The 16560-nt window shown below is 38.6% G+C and overlaps 1 protein-coding gene across 2 annotated transcripts in view; it reads right to left on the bottom strand.

Annotated features, from left to right (window-relative positions):
• Positions 1–2209: 2209 nt before the first annotated feature.
• GTF2H1 (general transcription factor IIH subunit 1) overlaps positions 2210–16560 on the bottom strand; it is a 38398-nt gene continuing 24047 nt past the window's right edge. For both annotated transcript variants that reach the window (XM_032881168.1, XM_032881167.1), the window contains exons 10-15: positions 14714–14802; positions 14231–14348; positions 9999–10089; positions 9434–9549; positions 8104–8196; positions 2210–2954 (exon numbers count right to left, since the gene is read on the bottom strand). In XM_032881168.1, coding sequence (XP_032737059.1) covers positions 2868–2954; positions 8104–8196; positions 9434–9549; positions 9999–10089; positions 14231–14348; positions 14714–14802 — 594 coding nt within the window. In that variant the 3' untranslated portion in view covers positions 2210–2867. The remainder of the gene's footprint in view (positions 2955–8103; positions 8197–9433; positions 9550–9998; positions 10090–14230; positions 14349–14713; positions 14803–16560) is intronic.

Below are 16560 nucleotides of genomic sequence, written 5' to 3'. Positions count from 1 at the left end.
CACTTAACATCTAAACCATTTCTGGGGTTCCTGGGTGGTTCAGTCGTTAAGCCTCTGCCTTCAGCTCAGGTCACGTTCCCAGGGTCCTGGGATGGAGCCCCGCATCAGGCTCTCTGCTCTGTGGGAAGCCTGCTTCTTCCTCTCCCTCTCCCCCTGCTTGTGTTCCCTCTCTCACTATCTCTCTCTCCCTGTCAAATAAATAAAGTCCTTAGGGGGAAAAAAAATTCTAATTTGTAAAATAATCTGTTTAACCTACCCACTTCACTGTTATTGTGAGAATGAAGTTGATATACAGCCAGAAAAGCGCTTTTTCCACAGTGGAAAGGTAGGAAAAGTAATAGGCCTAAATGGCAGCCAAAGTCCACTTTAAAGAGACACCAAAGATCAAATATTTTAAACACAAGCTAGACATGAAATTGAGAGCTATTTCCAGTGAAATCACCCTTAAATCCTTCATTTCCTGGGAGAGTTGGTCACATACCTTAAGAATGTCTTTACTCATCCCCTCCTAATTTCCAGAACTCCACTTTAATTTGGACCTAATTTCCAGTCTGATCCAAAAGCCTTTTAGGGGTTTGGCCTTCCTGTCAGACTTTTAATCTACAACCAACCAACCCACCCTCATAAAAACAACTTACTCAAAATTTTCTGACATAACCCATGCCTAAAGGATAAGGTCTGAATTTCCTACTTTGGCATGCAAAACCATTCACAACCTGAATTACACTGATTTTCCCAGTCATTTACTTGTCATTCCCAATCCTCCAATCTAACATAGTAGGGTCTTTTTCCAAGCCCTCCTACCTTCATCATGCTTTGCCCTCTTCAACCTGCAAGCCTTAGCTAAAATATTACCTCTTTAGTAAAGAGGTACCCAGTTCCCCAAAATGGTTTCTTTTTTCGGTCTCCATTACATTGATCACTTAATCTTTAACAGAGCACTCAACAGAGCATTTGTTTACAACTGCCTTTCCCAACAAACAAACTCTTGTATTTCGAACATTCTTCTACCTGCCCCATCGCTATTGCTTAGAGTAACTGTCGAGATAAGACATTTGAAAAGCACTCTGTAAAACTGTAAGGTGTAAGAGATTACCACTACTATACAGATCTGAAGGAGAAATGGAAAGACGAAGCCAAAAGGGAGGTTGCCCCTTTTCTTTTACCAGTTCAAAGTTCAGGTTTTCAGCCTGTTGTAGCCATTATATGAAAGATGATCAGGGTTTCCAGTTACAGAATCAGTAACAAGGATGGAAGGTACAGCATACAGAATATAGTCAATGGTACTGCAATAAATGGTGACAGATGGTCGCTACGCTTGTGAACACAGAGCATAACATGGAGAGTTGCTGAATTACTATGTGGTACACATGAAACCCAGATAACATTGTATGTCAACCATACTCCAATAAAACAAAATTTTTTTTTAAAAAGCAAGAAAAAAAGGAAAGACAAGCAGCTTGTACGATGGCTCTAAAAAAGAATGAGTGGGGCGCCTGAGTGGCTCAGTGGGTTAAAGCCTCTGCCTTCGGCTCAGGTCATGATCCCAGGGTTCTCTGCTCCGCGGGTGGCCTGCTTCCTCCTCTCTCTCTGCCTGCCTCTCTGCCTACTTGTGATTTCCGTCAAATAAATAAATAAAATCTTAAAAAAAAAAAAAAAAAAGAATGAGTGGCCCACCCAAGTAAATGTAACACATAAGAAACCACAAGATGTCTTAACAGTTAAAAGAGTATCTATAAAAAGTTTTACTTTTTAAATATAAGACATCTATAAAGTCTTAAACAGGGGTTGATCCTATTAGGAACAAAATATGGCATGATTCCAGAAACAAGAATGTTTTTTTGTTTTGTGTTTTTTGCATTTAGGCTTTTCAGTCACTATGCAATGATTATCGGTTCGCCAAGGACAGTAACAGATACTGGAGAAAAGGAGATATGAGAAACATCTTTTATTTTTTTCTAAAGAGGTGAAAATAAGTAAGATTTCTTATATTTCTCACTCATAAGATTTTTAAACTCTTAAAAATGCAATTTCCTCTTTTCAAAGCACATGCCATCTTAAAAAAAAAAATCTTAGCAATGTACATTTGCACTCAAAGAAAAACATGCAGCGCCATTGTCTTCTGACAAAATTCTGCATAAAAAACCCCCACGCAACTTTCTGCAAGTATGTTCCCTCTTAATCATTTAGGGACTCCAAACCACAAACATTCAGTGCAACATTTATTGTTTCTTATTTCCGTAGGAAACACAGGACCAATGATGTCTTCTGACTATAACTGTTTCCTGATGGTTGAGCAACAGTCTCCTTCTGCTTTACTTGAAAGTACTCTCTTAACCTGCTGATGTAAGGGACAACTAGAATTCAGTACAGCTTGAGGATCCAAGTGGAGGATGGAGGAGAAATACTTAAGGTGTACCCTGTGCCATAAACTTAGGAAAAAAATTTACAAAGGAAAAAAAAACACCTCAGATTTTATCAATGCACCCTTTTAAGAAGTTTTTTTTTTTAAGTTTCTGAAAGCAGCTTAATGTGAATCAAAAGCAGTTCCTGAGTAACTGCAGTAAACAGTGTCTCTTTAAGATATGTGTGTGTGTGTGTGTGTGTGTACACACACACACACACGTATCTGCAACTTAGCTCATTTTGGTTCTGCCTTAATTTACCTCCCCAGCTTTGAGTTTAGTCACAGTTCCTTTCCTTTCAGGTCACAATGTGCAAGTACAACAGCATCAGCTCCAAGAGTTGGCGTGGTGCAGACGTTCGTCACTTCTGTGTGATCACTGGCATGTCTCAGGCCAGGTTTCCAGAGTCACTGCAGGTCAGTTCTCTCAATTTCACAAAAACTTGCGAGAGCCACAGATCCTTCACGTTTTCTTCATGAGACGCCGTGACTGCCACTTGTGGAGCTTGTTGTAGGCGGTCTGCAGCATCTCTTCTATGTGACTTACCAACTGAAAAACACAGCAAGACACTTAAGCAATAACTGGGCAAAGGCAGGGGAGGTGAATGCCTCTGATCCAGATCTGGTACATACTTCGGAGTGTAGTTTCCAAGCTCATTTGTATTACCCCAATGAGGCAACTTGCAAGCCCTCGGTGAGGGTATCTGCAGACAGGTTTTGTATAAAAGGTTAAGAGATGGTGGGATGGAGGCTGGAGTTCGCCTGCTTGGTTTGGACTGCAGCGTCTGGCTTGTCATTAACCGGCTATAAGACAACACGGAAGTTGCAACTGGGCTCTAGGCTCAGTTTCTTCTGTCAAGTGAAGGAGGTGTACTAATATGATGATTTCTAGATTAAACACTAGTCTGTGGGCCAAAACCAGGATGGTGGCATCAACATTATTTTATAGAACAGGTGAAAAAAATGCCTTGCCCTCCTGAAGATTCTGATGTAGCAGGTGTGGGATGAGATCTTTGATGTTCAAAAGCTCCCGTAGCTAATTTTGCTGCACAGCCCATCTTGTGAAGCACTTTTCCAAGTTTTTAATGGTCTTTTCCAGCTCCAATGTTACAGAATTTCAATATAACTCAGTAGATTAAAGAAAATATAAATGGTGTCAATGCTTCACATAGGTACTATTGTCATACCTTAGGTCAGGACTATGTATCTCGAGTAGAAAAGGATTTTACCCTGTCACAGATATAACTAGCAGTCAACAAGACCACACCGATCTAAGCTGCTAAAGACTCCTGAAGGAAAATATCTTTTTTTGAAGGAACATTTCTTTGTGGAGATGGACAATGTTTATGTGGTTGGAAGTTAACAGTCTTATAAAATCTGTAAATCAGTTCTGGCAGTATGTGGATAAGGGACAGGAAGTCCTAAATCCTTGTAGTATGGCAATGAGTTAGATTCAATCTGAGGCAGAATTAAAATAACAAGGGGCACCTGGGTGGCTCAGTGGGTTAAAGCCTCTGCGTTCCACTCAGGTCGTGATCCCAGGGTCCTGGGATCAAGCCCTGCATCAGGCTCTCTACTCAGCAGGGAGCCTGCTTCCTCCTCTCTCTCTCTGCCTGCCTCTCCGTGTACTTGTAATCTCTGTCTAATAAATAAATAAAATCTTTGGTGAAAAAAAAGAATTAACAAATCAAAACACTCTTATTTACCTCATCTGCTATCATTATGGTGGGGGAGGCGACGAGGTATTAGGCTATTTAGTTCTGTCTGGAAAATACATAAAAATAATTTAATTTGCTTGATGGTCACCAGTGGTTCCATAATGCCAATTAGGAGATGAATGCCATACCCTCATGTAAGGCTGTACAGGTATACCTTATTATGCAACATTTTATCATGCTTATGTACTTTTTTTTACAAACTGAAGGTCTGTGACAGAACTGCACTGATTAAGTCTATCAGTACCATCTTCTCAGCAGCATTTGCTCACTCACTGTCACATTTCGGTAGTTCTAGCAACATTTCAAAGTTTTTCATCATTATACTGTTATGGTAATCTGTAGCCAGTGTGACTTTGCTGTTTCTGCAATTGTTTTGGGGCACCGTGGACCATGCCTGTAAGATGGCAAACTTAATAGATAAATGTTCTGTGTTCTGACTTCCACTGAATGGCTGTTCGCTACCCCACTCCAGGACTCCCTATTCACTAACACATAATACTGAAATGAAGCCAATTAATAATCCTATAATGGCCTCCAAGTGTTCAAGTGAAAGGAAGAGTCACACATCGCCCACTTTAAATCAAAAGGTAGAAATGATTTAGGTTAGTGAGGAAGGTGTTGTTGAAAGCTGAGAAAGCCTCACTGTGCCTGTTCGCCAAGTTGTGAATGCAAAGGAAAAGTTCTTGAAAAAAAAATTAAGTGTTATTCCAGTGAACATATGAATGGATGGTAAGAAAGCAAAACAGCTTTACTGCTGATATGAAGTTTTAGTGGTCTGGTAATGAAGAGGAAGGCCCTAATTCTCCTCAGTTCTATGAAGGCTGAGAGAAGTGAAGAAGCTGCAGAAGAAAAGTCCGAAGCCAGCGAAGCTGAGTCATGAATTTAAGGAAAAAAGCAGTCTCTGTAACAGGAAAGTGCAAGGTGAAGTGGCAAGTGCTGATGCAGAAGCTGCAGAGTTCTCCAGAAGATCGAGCTAAGTTACCTAATGAAGGTAGCTACACTAACCAATAGATTTTGAATAGAGACAAAACAGCCTTCTACTGGAAGATGCCATCTAGGACTTTCAAAGCTAGAGAGAAGTCAATGCCAGGCTTCAAAAGTTCCAAGGACACACACTGATCCCCTTATTAGGAACTAATGCAGTTGGTGACTTTGTTTTAGCCAATGCTCACTTACCATTCGATTACCCTAAGGCTGTTAAGAATTATAAATCTCTTCTGCCTGTGCTCTATACACAGAACAAAGCCTGGATGATAGCACATCTATTTATAACACGGTTTAGTGAATATTAAGCCCACTGTCGAGACCTACTCAGAAAAAGATGCCTTTTGAAATATTACTGCTCACTGACAATGCACCTGGTCACCCTGGAGCTCTGATGGAAATGTACAAGATGAATGTTGCTTTCATACCTGCTAACCCAACATAATTCTGTAGCCCATGAATTTGAGTAGTAATTTTGACTTCTAAGTCTTACTATTTAAGAAATATAATTCATAAGGCTTTAGATGCCATACATAGGGATTCCTCTAAGGGATCTACTCAAAGTAAAATGAAAACCTTCTGGAAAGGATTCACATTTCTATTGGCACCTGGGTGGCTCTGGGTGGCTCAGGTGGTTAAGTGACTGCCTTCAGCTCAGGTCATGATCCCGGAGCCTGGAGTTGAGGGGCTCTCTGCTCAGCGGGGAGTCTGCTTCTCTCCCTCCCTCTGCCTCTCCCCCTGCTTTTGTGTACTCTCTTTCCCTCTCGCAAATAAATAAATAAATAATATTAATTAAAAAAAAAAAAAAGAAAAAGAAAGGATTCACCATTCTAGATGCCATTAAGAATAGTCGTGATTCATGGTAACAGGTCAAATATCAACATTAACAGGAATTTGAAAGAAACTGATTCCAAATCTCATGGTTAATTCTGAATGGTTCAAGACTTCAATGGAGGAAGTAACTGCAAGGTGGTGGAAACAGTAAGAGAACTAGAATTAGAAGTGGAGCCTGAACATGTGACTGAATGACGGGCATCTAAGGAGTTGCTTCTCAGGGACCAGCAAAGAAAGTGGTTTCTTGAGATGGAATCTACTCCTGGTGAAGATGCTGTGAAATGACAACAGCGGGTTTAGAATATTACATAAACTTAACTGATAAAGCAGCAGCAGGATTTGCGAGGACTGACTCTGAAGAAGCTCAAATATGGGTGAAATGCTCACACACAGCACCGCATGCTACAGAGAAACTGTTTATGAAAGGAATAGCCCATTGAGGCAGCATATTTCACTGCTGTCTTATTTTAAGAAATTGCCACAGCCACCCCAACCTTCAGCAGCCACCAACACAGAGGTAAGACCCTCCACCAGCAAAAAGATTATGACTCTCTGAAAGTTCAGGTGGATAGAAGTTTTAGCCATTTTTAATTAAGGGATGTACTGCAGTGCCTCAGTTGGTTGTACGTCTGCCTTTGGCTCAGGTTGTGATCTCGAGGTCCTAGGATCAAGCCCCATATGGGGCTCCCTGCTTCTCTCTCTCCTCCCTGCTTGTGCTCTCTCAAGTAAGTAAATAAAATTTTAAGGAAAAAAAAAAAAAGGGATATACAATGTTTTTTAAGATGTAATGTTACTGCACACTTAACAGACTACAGGAAAGTGTAAACCTAACTTTTACATGCACTGGGAAACAGAAAAAATCATTTACATCACTTTACTGCAGTGGTCTGGAACCAAATCTGCAATGTCTTTGAGGTAATGCATGTACATGGCCTGAGTCCTTTTTACCACAGTGTTCCAGGCAGTTACAATCAAGAAGGGCACGTGAACTGAAACTTATGTGTTGTCCTTGCTCTCTTGTAGGAAGGTACTTCAAGCTGCTTTCCTGATTGTAAGTCGTACTATCATTTTGAGAAAAACCACTTAGAACATTTAGGGAATAAACACCAAAAACCTTACTGACGAAGAATTTTCAGCTTTCAATTGTAAAACACCTTTTGATTAACCTACTTACTGAAATACTAAATCCTAAATTTGTATATACTCTTCCCCTTCATCTCAGAGAAGACCGCCCCGCATAACAGATACAAAAAATTGTCTCCTGCAGGTTGCTCTAGCCTTGCATTAAAAACAATGTTAAAATTCCTGGGCACAAAATGACACTTTTCACTTGCTCCCTCACCCACAGCCCCACCCTACTGTAAGCAATCAGGGAAGCAAAAGGCAGACCATAAGGCAGCCACTCTGAGGTCTCCTGTTATAGAGTAGCAATTCTGTCCTTTGCAGGGTTAGATTTGTGCTTGCTCCTCAGGTTTTCAAAATAATAAATTTTTAGGGACATACACATAGGTTCTAATCTACAGAACAAAGTGTAGAGACGATTGGGGCTTTTGGCGGGCTCAGCTGGTAGAGGATGCAACTCTGGATGTGGGGTTGAGTTCAAGCCCCACCATGGAGACAGAGTGTTTTAAGTAAACCAACCAACCAACCAACCTACCTCATGGAGTTATTACAAATGCTGGGGTTAGTGGTGGCCTTGGAAGACTGTGAAGCGGGAGGGGTAGGCAACTGGATAGGGAGTATCTATGGGTATTGGTATTGTTTCATTTCTTATGATGGTTTGTGGGTAAATACTTGTTTTATTGTTTTAAAAGGTGTTAGGTATTTTATACACTCTTCTGAATGTATGATACATTTTGTATTTAAAAACTAGTACTCAGAGGGGCACCTATCTGGCTCAGTTGGAAAAGCATGCCACTCTTGATCTCAGGTCGTGAGTGAGAACTCCACACTGGGTACAAAAATTACAAAAAAAAAAAAAAGAAGCAAAAAACTCCCCAACAACAAAAAAAGCCCAACAACAAAAAAACTACTCTGAGCAACAGGGAAAAAAAAAAAAAGAAACCCCAAATGTATCTACTCATTCACATGAAAACAAAGTTAATTTCACCATTTTGCAACACAGAGAAAGAAAATCAGGCCAAAATCATATTGTTGCCTTACATTTGTGCTTAAATACTGTCTCCGAATTTTTTCTTGGAATGGGCAGAGCTTCGTAACTTGAAATCGTTCCAAATTACTTTTCATTTTTACTACCTACAAGAGATGACAAAAATAATTATACAGAAATCTCAAAGAACCTATAGGGAACAAGAGAAAAACACACATAGGAAGGTTATTAATATTATTTTTTTTCCACTAGATTAACTGGCTTCAGGCAAAGAAACAGTATCTACCACCACTCAGTGGTTCATAAACACTGTGGTTCATAATTCACACCCCTCTCAGTATTTTTTATGTATGTGTATAAACACATTTAATATACTGTTTTAAAATTTTACTTAACACGAACATCTTTCAGTCATTAAATACTCACTTAAGTCATCATTTAAAATGGATGCATTGTATTTCAAAGTATGCATAGCAAATGCTTCTTAATTATACCCCTTCTGGTAGCTAATTAGGCTACTTCCACATTTGCTTTCTGAGACAGTGGTAGAGGAATATCTCTACTGCTAAATATTCTTAATTATTTCCTTAGCTTAAATTCCTAAACACTGAATTTCTGGGTCAAAGCATTTTTTAAAAAGGTAGTATGAGTAATGGAAGAAAGAACTCTTAGCAACCTGGCCATCACTGATAATTTTAAATTTTTTGTTATTTTAAAAACCACAGATTAAAAAAAGCTCTTTCACTGTAGCTTTAAAGATAATTTATTTGACTACTAATGAGTATGAAAATTTCTTTCTTCATCTCATTCTTTAGTGAGATGCCTGTTGAAAGTCTTTTGCCTATTATTTTTAATGGTGTTTAACCTTTTCTCTTAAGAGTTGTTTAAAAGAGAAATCTATATAGTTAAACTATTACTATTAATACTATATTTTCCCATTTGTCAACTGTCCTTTAATTGGTTAAAAGGGTATTAGCGTTAAATAGCTAGTGCTATATTTGTTGTCAATCTCAGTCTGAATTTCATTATTTCTACAAAATATACCAAATAAGTAATTTTATTGATGTGACTTGTTTTGGGTCTCCGTTCTTTATTTGCTCCCAGTGGCTTACAGCTTGACACAAGTTTTAAGATGTACAATCATTAAGTTATAAGCTTGTCTGAATCTCAAGTTTCTTCATCTATAAAATGGGTTTGAATACCTACTCCATTTAGGGTTTGAATACCTACTCCATTTAAGCTGTAGGCTTAAATTAACGTATGCAAGTAGTTATCCGAGTGTCTAGCACATGGTAAACACTCAATACAATTTTTTAATTTCAAAATAACACGTCGCTAAGTGATACTACCACACAGCTGGCTGTGTTTGGAATCAATTCTGACCTTTTCTTCTAGGAATGGTGTATTAACAGGGAAGCAGGACCAGAAGTGCCGTAGAAGTTCCCCAACAGCCACATAAAGGTGTTTCAATTCAGACTGAATATCATTTGGCACCATCTCTGCAGAGAAAAGAATAGGATAAAAGTTATTTCCACATATGGACACTCTCTGAAAGAAGGACCACTCACAGAATAAATCTGCACATGTGCACTTAGCCTATGCCAAGCCAGGATGTGCTAACTTGAGGCAAGGTAATGATTTTGTTGCTATGTTAGAATTCAAATTCCCGAGATTTTGGAGCAATTTTCAGGTTTCCCTTTATTCTAAGAGGTTAGAAAGCAAAAAAGAAAGCTTTTCATATGATATAGGGAGACTAACAATGTACCAATGTTTGTAATATTAAGATAATTATGAAACCAAAGCTCTTTTCTAAATAGATCTCAGGATCTATATGCATAAAAACAGAAGTGTCAGAAATGCCCCAAAGAAAATCCATCTAATTACTTTAGCATTCCTCCCAACTCGCTCTTTAGAGCTTTAATCAGTGAGAAAGTGGCTCCACACGTACGGTTTATGGCTTGCTGGGTCCCTCCCTGCATAAGTGCTCCTCCGGGTGACAGCGTTGTGATCGTACTACTGGCAGCGCTACTTGAAAGAACCTGAAAGAAACGGACACACAAAGTGGGTTTCCTCTTCCTGCCATCTTCCTTACTTCATTATTTCAGTTTTACAGCATACATCTTTATTCCTGTATCACAATACATAATCTATAGCAGCCAGAGTGAAGGACTTTGCTTGAGGCCAGAAACACAGTGTGCACAGAAAGAAAATATCTACCAGTCTTCCAGCAATACTGGGCAAGACTCTAGACCTCAAAACTCACCCTTTTGCTAAGTAAAAGCCCTTTCTTAAGCACCAACTCAAGTTGTGAAGTTAAAACAACACATTAACATATACTTGCTGGCAGCTGGGGAAACAAAAACCTCAACAGAGCAGAAATAGATCATCTGTTATTTTCCAAGGAAGTGAATACAACTAGCCAAAGGGGAAAAGCATACTCCCCACTCTATCAGTATCAACAGTTAGGGAAGTAATTGGCCTATCTATTCAGTGACTGCCTAACAAGTGCCAGGCACTGTGGTTACAGAGGAACAAATCATTCGGTGAATAGCTCAAGTGCAGGGTTAGTATGTCTAACGCTTTTCTTTCTTTCTTTTTTTCTTTTTTTTTTTTTTTTTTTGAGAGAGACAGCAAGAGAAGGAACACAAGCAGGGGGAGTGGGAGAGGGAGAAGCAGGCTCTCTGCGGGGCAGGGAGCCTGATGTGGAGGCTCGATCCTAGGACCCTGGGACCACAACACGAGCCAGATGCAGATGCTTAATGACTGAGCCATCCAGGCGCCCCTGTCTAAGGCTTTTCAATGATGTTTTTGTAAGCAGAAATCCATGAGTATATGGACTGGATGAAAACAAAATTTCAACTTGGAGTAAGCGTACAGAACATGACAACCATGAGTCAAGGGAACATGGGCATTCATGCCATTCCTACTTCCTTTTGTCAGAAATGTTATGACGTGTCAGAACCAGAGGCTTCAGTGATTGATGACTAGCCCTGGGCTGCACTAAGGTATACACATCCAAGGACAGAGAACTTCTTGGGCCTTTCTGTCTCAATCCATGCATCTCAGATACAGCATTATTTCTGGGATGCAGGATAGGTGTGGGGAAGAATTTAAATATCTAAGATGGACCACAGCTTAAAAAAGTTAGGATGGTCTACTTGGGCCCAAGGGCCAGATGTTGGACAATTATATTCCAGAAAGAAAAAGTAGTCAAGTAATGCCAAATTTATTATGTGTTCATATATATACATATATATATTTCTCAGCTCTGCTCATGGAAAGGACAGTAACACCAGCAGCAAATGATACCCCAACAGCAATGAGTACACTGTACCCAGGTCATGGTTTCTTTTCTTTTCTTTTTTTTTTTTTTTTAAGGATTTATTTATTTATTCTACAGAGAGAGAATCTCAAGCAGACTCCATGCTGAGTACAGAGCCTGATGCAGGGTTCAATCTCACGACCCTGATACCATGGCCTCAGCTGAAATCAAGAGTGGGATGCTTGACCAACTGAGCCACCCAAGCGCCCCCAAATCTTGGTATCTAAATCTACCCAGCACTAAAGAAGATTTTGTGGCTGGAGTGGGGAAAGCTTAAGACAAACCTAGAACATCTATCTCATTGTTCCATAAAGTAAGGTACTCAAAAAGGAGGTGCTCAAAAATTGATGAAAACACTGTCAGAATGTTGATGTTTACAAGAAGCATGGGTACATTTCTGGGGTGAAAAAACTGCTTTTTTACTTGATTGTGTAAGTGGTTACACAACTGTTTATGTTTATTAAAATTTCCAGGAGACTGAAAAAAGGTAATTTTACTGTATGTAAATCATACCTTGGTTTAACAAAAAACCAAAAAACAGCAACAGTTCATAACCCAAAGAATAACCTAAGAAACCATGACTCCTCTGTGATATAAATAAATATGCAAGAAGGAAGGGAAGCTCTTTGTCTTAGCAAAGTGTCACCACATGTAGAAGGGATCATGGAATTAGAAAATCACCATTTGGGGCACCTGGGCAGCTTAGTCAGTTGGGCGTGCAACTCTTGACTTCAACTCAGATCATGCTTTCTGGGTCGTGAGACTGAGCCCTGCGTCAGACTCTACGCTCAGTGTGGAGCCTGTTTAAGATGCTCTCCCTCTGGGCGCCTGGGTGGCTCAGTGGGCTGGGCCGCTGCCTTCGGCTCAGGTCATGATCTCAGGGTCCTGGGATCGAGTCCCGCATAGGGCTCTCTGCTCAGCAGGGAGCCTGCTTCTCTCTCTCTCTGCCTGCCTCTCTGTCTGCTTGTGATCTCTCTCTGTCAAATAAATAGTCTTTAAAAAAAAAAGATGCTCTCCCTCTGTCCCTCCCACAGCTTGTGCACTCGCTCACTCTTACCCCATTTAACCACCACTACAGTAGTAACTGTTTCTAGTAAGAATCACTAATGGATTCTACAAAATTCACGGCTAAGAGTTTGATACGAAATACAGTTTTTATATAGTCTCAAAGTATCTCTCAAAATAACTCATTACAAAGGGAAAAAACAGTAACGTTTTGGTTGAGAAACCAGGTAGATACTACCTTACCCCAGTGATTGGAAGTTAGGAAAAATAAATACACGCCTCCTGATATGATACACTAAGGATGACACCTCACTTCTGTGATATTCCTGCCAAAACGCATAATGTGAATCCAATCATGAGGAAACACTAAAGAAACTCAAATTGAGGGAATTCTACAAAAAACTGGCTTTTACTAAAATATCAAGATCATGAAAAAACAAAGAAAGATTGAAAAATGGTTCCATCTGAAAGGACACTAAGAAGACATGAGAACTAAATGCAACTTATGAACCTGACTTGGATGCTGGACCAAAAAGTTTTCTTTGCTGTAACGGAAATTGGTGGTACAACTGGTAAAATTTTCCTAATACCTAAAAGGTTGGATAATAATGATAATAATGCTTTATCAATGTTAAGTCATCATTTCTCTAACTGCATTATTTATGAGAGTATCTTTAGTAAATACAAACTGAAATATTTCAGAGTTTCTACTCTCAAAATGGGCCAGAAAACTTTTTTCCCAACTTTCTATAAATCTGAAATCACTTCAAAATAAAAAGTAAAAAAATAACTTTCAATATGTGACAAGCACTACAAGACATGTATGAACTCTGCCTCAGGGTTTATGAAAACAGACACCCTCCCTGCCCCTGCCCCAAACTTGTTACTGGGCATGTTGAGATTGCTTTACAGAGACAATGAAATCTGACATGAGTTTTGGGTAATTATTAGGTCGCAGAGGCAGAAACAGGTTAAAGGTATTCTAAGAAGAGAGAAAGCTTGAGCTTTCTCTCTTTTCTAGATAGTTTAGTGTATTAGGCTGGAGAGAAGACTCTTGGTTGTATGTGGAAGGGAATGGTAGAGATACAGCTGGAATTGAAACTGGAGACGTGGATTAGGGCCAGACTATAAAAGCTCTGTGTGCCAGACAAAGGCATTCAGACAATTGCTATGCAATGAAAGGAGGCAGTGAAAGTTTTAAGCTGCAGAGTGGTAAGATTAAATAAAATTGATCATGTCTGCCTAAACCAAGGAGTCAAGAAATACTGAAGAATGGACAGGACTTCCAGATCAACTTAAGTATGAATAAGAGGGATGCCTGGGTAGCTCAGTGGGTTAAGCATCTGCCTTTGGCTCAGGTCATAATCCCAGTATCCTGGGATTATGCCATATCAGGCTCCCTGCTCAGGGGGAGTCTGCTTCTCCCTCTGCTTGCTGCTCCCCCTGCTTGTGCGTGATCTCTCTTAGACAAATAAATAAATAAAATCCTTAAAAAAAAGAAAAGTATTAATAAGAGCTATAGATAATAAGCTCAATTTTATGTATTCTAGTTTGAGGTCATGTAGAATATCTAGACAGTGATGTCTAGTTTTTTGGAAATCTGGGAAATTTCCCCAATAACACTGTGTACGTGGGAGGAAAATAATTAGCAATCACAAAACTCATCTATTTTTCATTATCATCTTAACTTTACATACTTCTGGAATGTGCCCCAAATTTTTTTTTTCAATTTATTTGTAGAAATATGTCTTTAAACCCAATTAAAACAGTTTATATAGTTCAATTTGGCTATGCTCATAAACTAAGGAAAGAACTATGGGAATTCTGGTTTTCAAACAGTACAAGTCACCTACCTGAGTTAATTTGGGTGTATAAGCTTCCATTTCTTGCCTAATACTTTGAAAAGAATTAATAATGTCCTGACTTGTTGCATACTGTAGTGACTGGATTGGAGTTGGACCGTGATAATACCTAAAGATTAGCAAAGAAGAAAGAAATTACTAATCACACAGAATAAACATCTGTCCTTCAATTATTTTAGCAGTCTCCATGTCCCCAAAGCAAAAAATAATATATTTAAACAGATTTGAGTAAAATAACTTAATTCCCATAAGGGCAGTAAGAAAATTGCACAGAGAACTACATTTTTATCTTGGCTTTGATCATTTAAGCATCCTTTTCTGAAATGCACAAATTAAGTTTTCAAGGAAAAAAGATAGTTTATTCTTATGGTAACAAAAGAGACTTAAAACTTGAGTGCTATACTTGTGGAATATACTCTGCAGTGATTTGTGTTACATAACTGTTGTGCCCAAGTTAATATTGACCAAACTTACCTATCTGACTTCTTGAGGTTTAGTGCAATCGTTTTTATGGAATTATTTTTCCCCAAGTCTTCATATTCAATAGACTCTTGTAACTTTGCCTGCAATTATCAACATAGCACTTTTTATGGTACTTTTCCTTATAAAAGTAATGAACATGATTGAAAAAGTACAACTATACACAGGGTAAAACATGAAGTTTTACCACCATGAACTTCAATTCCTAGAGAGGACTATGCTAACAACTGGCACAACTCGTTTTCTCACCAACCGCTTACAGTACCTGCTTTCCTACAATCTGGCAGGTGAAAATGGTGTATTTTCCTATTCTTCCACCAAATTTAAGCAGGACTAATTTATTACGTGTTGTAAATACTTTTTCTTCTCATTTGGTGTTGTTTGGTTTTAATTATTCCCTTACTGCTTATTCTTCTGTGGATTAATTTTTTGCTTAAATCTTTGATCCATTTAGTATTTATTTTGGAATAAGGAATCTGAAATTCTTTTTACTCATCAGTTCTCCCAACACCATTTGTAAAATAATGTGTCGTTTCCTGTGGATCCTGAAATACCATGTTTACTATATGTTATTTAATTTCTCCATGTATTTGGGTTTACTTCTGTGCTCTTTATTTTGGTTTTACTAATCTGTTTTCTCCTGTGCTAGTAAAAGACTGCTAAATTTCTATAGCCCATGTTAATTAAAAAAGATATAGGAAAGCAATCTACATGGTCGCTTGTGAAATTAATTCTACAATATTTCATCCCTTATATAGCTATGAAATTCACCTGATAAACCCTCATCTGTAGCTACCAAGAGTAGAATCAAAACATTTGTTATTAAATATCTCTCAAAAAAGGTCAACCTGAAAACTTAATTTTTTTTTTACTACTTTCTCAACTCTCCACCTTTCCACCAACTTCAAGGCATACCAAAATCTGATCTTCATTACTTTTTACAAACATCAAGCTCATTTCTATCCCTGCTGCTCCCTACCTAAGTCATGTCTCTAACCTAACCTCCCATGATAACCCAAATCCTACACTTGTGCTAAGGCCTCATTCGGTGACCTGACTCTTCTACTTAACTGGAAACTCCATTAAAGTAAGGACTCTATTACTACTTCTGAATCTCCCATTCTATAAAACCCTTCTGCAGAACACACATCAGACTATTTCAAACTATTGATTTGAAAGAACATCTAGAGTCAGCATTTATTATTGAACATAGTGAAAATTCACATAAACCATGATTTTTGACAAATCTTTAATGACCAAAAATCAAATGTACTTAGTGCCACAGTATCGCAAAGAAAAGCATCATTTCCTAGATTTCATCTTAAACTCCTCTTTCATTTTAATTTCACTTTCCTTAGTCAGAAAAAAAAAATATTTATTCAACTTTCAAATATTTATTCAATATTTATTCAACTCACAAATATTTTTTAAAGGAGTGCACTTGTGATGATCACCGGGTAATGTAGTATGTAAGCACTGAACCATTAAGTTGTAGGGACGCCCAGGTGGCTCAGTCAGTTAAGTGGCTGCCTCTGGCTCAGGTCATGATCTCAGGGTCCTGGGACTGAGTCCCATGTTGGGCTCCCTGCTCAGCAGGGAGTCTGCTTCTCCTTCCGTTCACCGACCCCTGCTCATGCTCGCTCTCAAATACATAAAACCTTTAAAAAGAATAAACTGTATACCTGAAAACAAATATTACACCATATGCTAACTAACTGGAATTTAAATAAAAACTTAAAAAGAAAAAAATCTTATTGGCTTTGTTAAATATTTATTCATTTGAGAGTGAGAGAGAAAGTGAGAGCATGAGAAAAGGGGAAGGTTCAAAGGGACAGAGAGAA

The sequence above is a fragment of the Lontra canadensis genome, unplaced genomic scaffold, assembly GCF_010015895.1.
Source record: "Lontra canadensis isolate GAN:19392208 unplaced genomic scaffold, GSC_riverotter_1.0 scaffold74, whole genome shotgun sequence".
Taxonomy (NCBI): domain Eukaryota; kingdom Metazoa; phylum Chordata; class Mammalia; order Carnivora; family Mustelidae; genus Lontra; species Lontra canadensis.
This window is presented reverse-complemented; position numbering and strand designations above follow the sequence as displayed.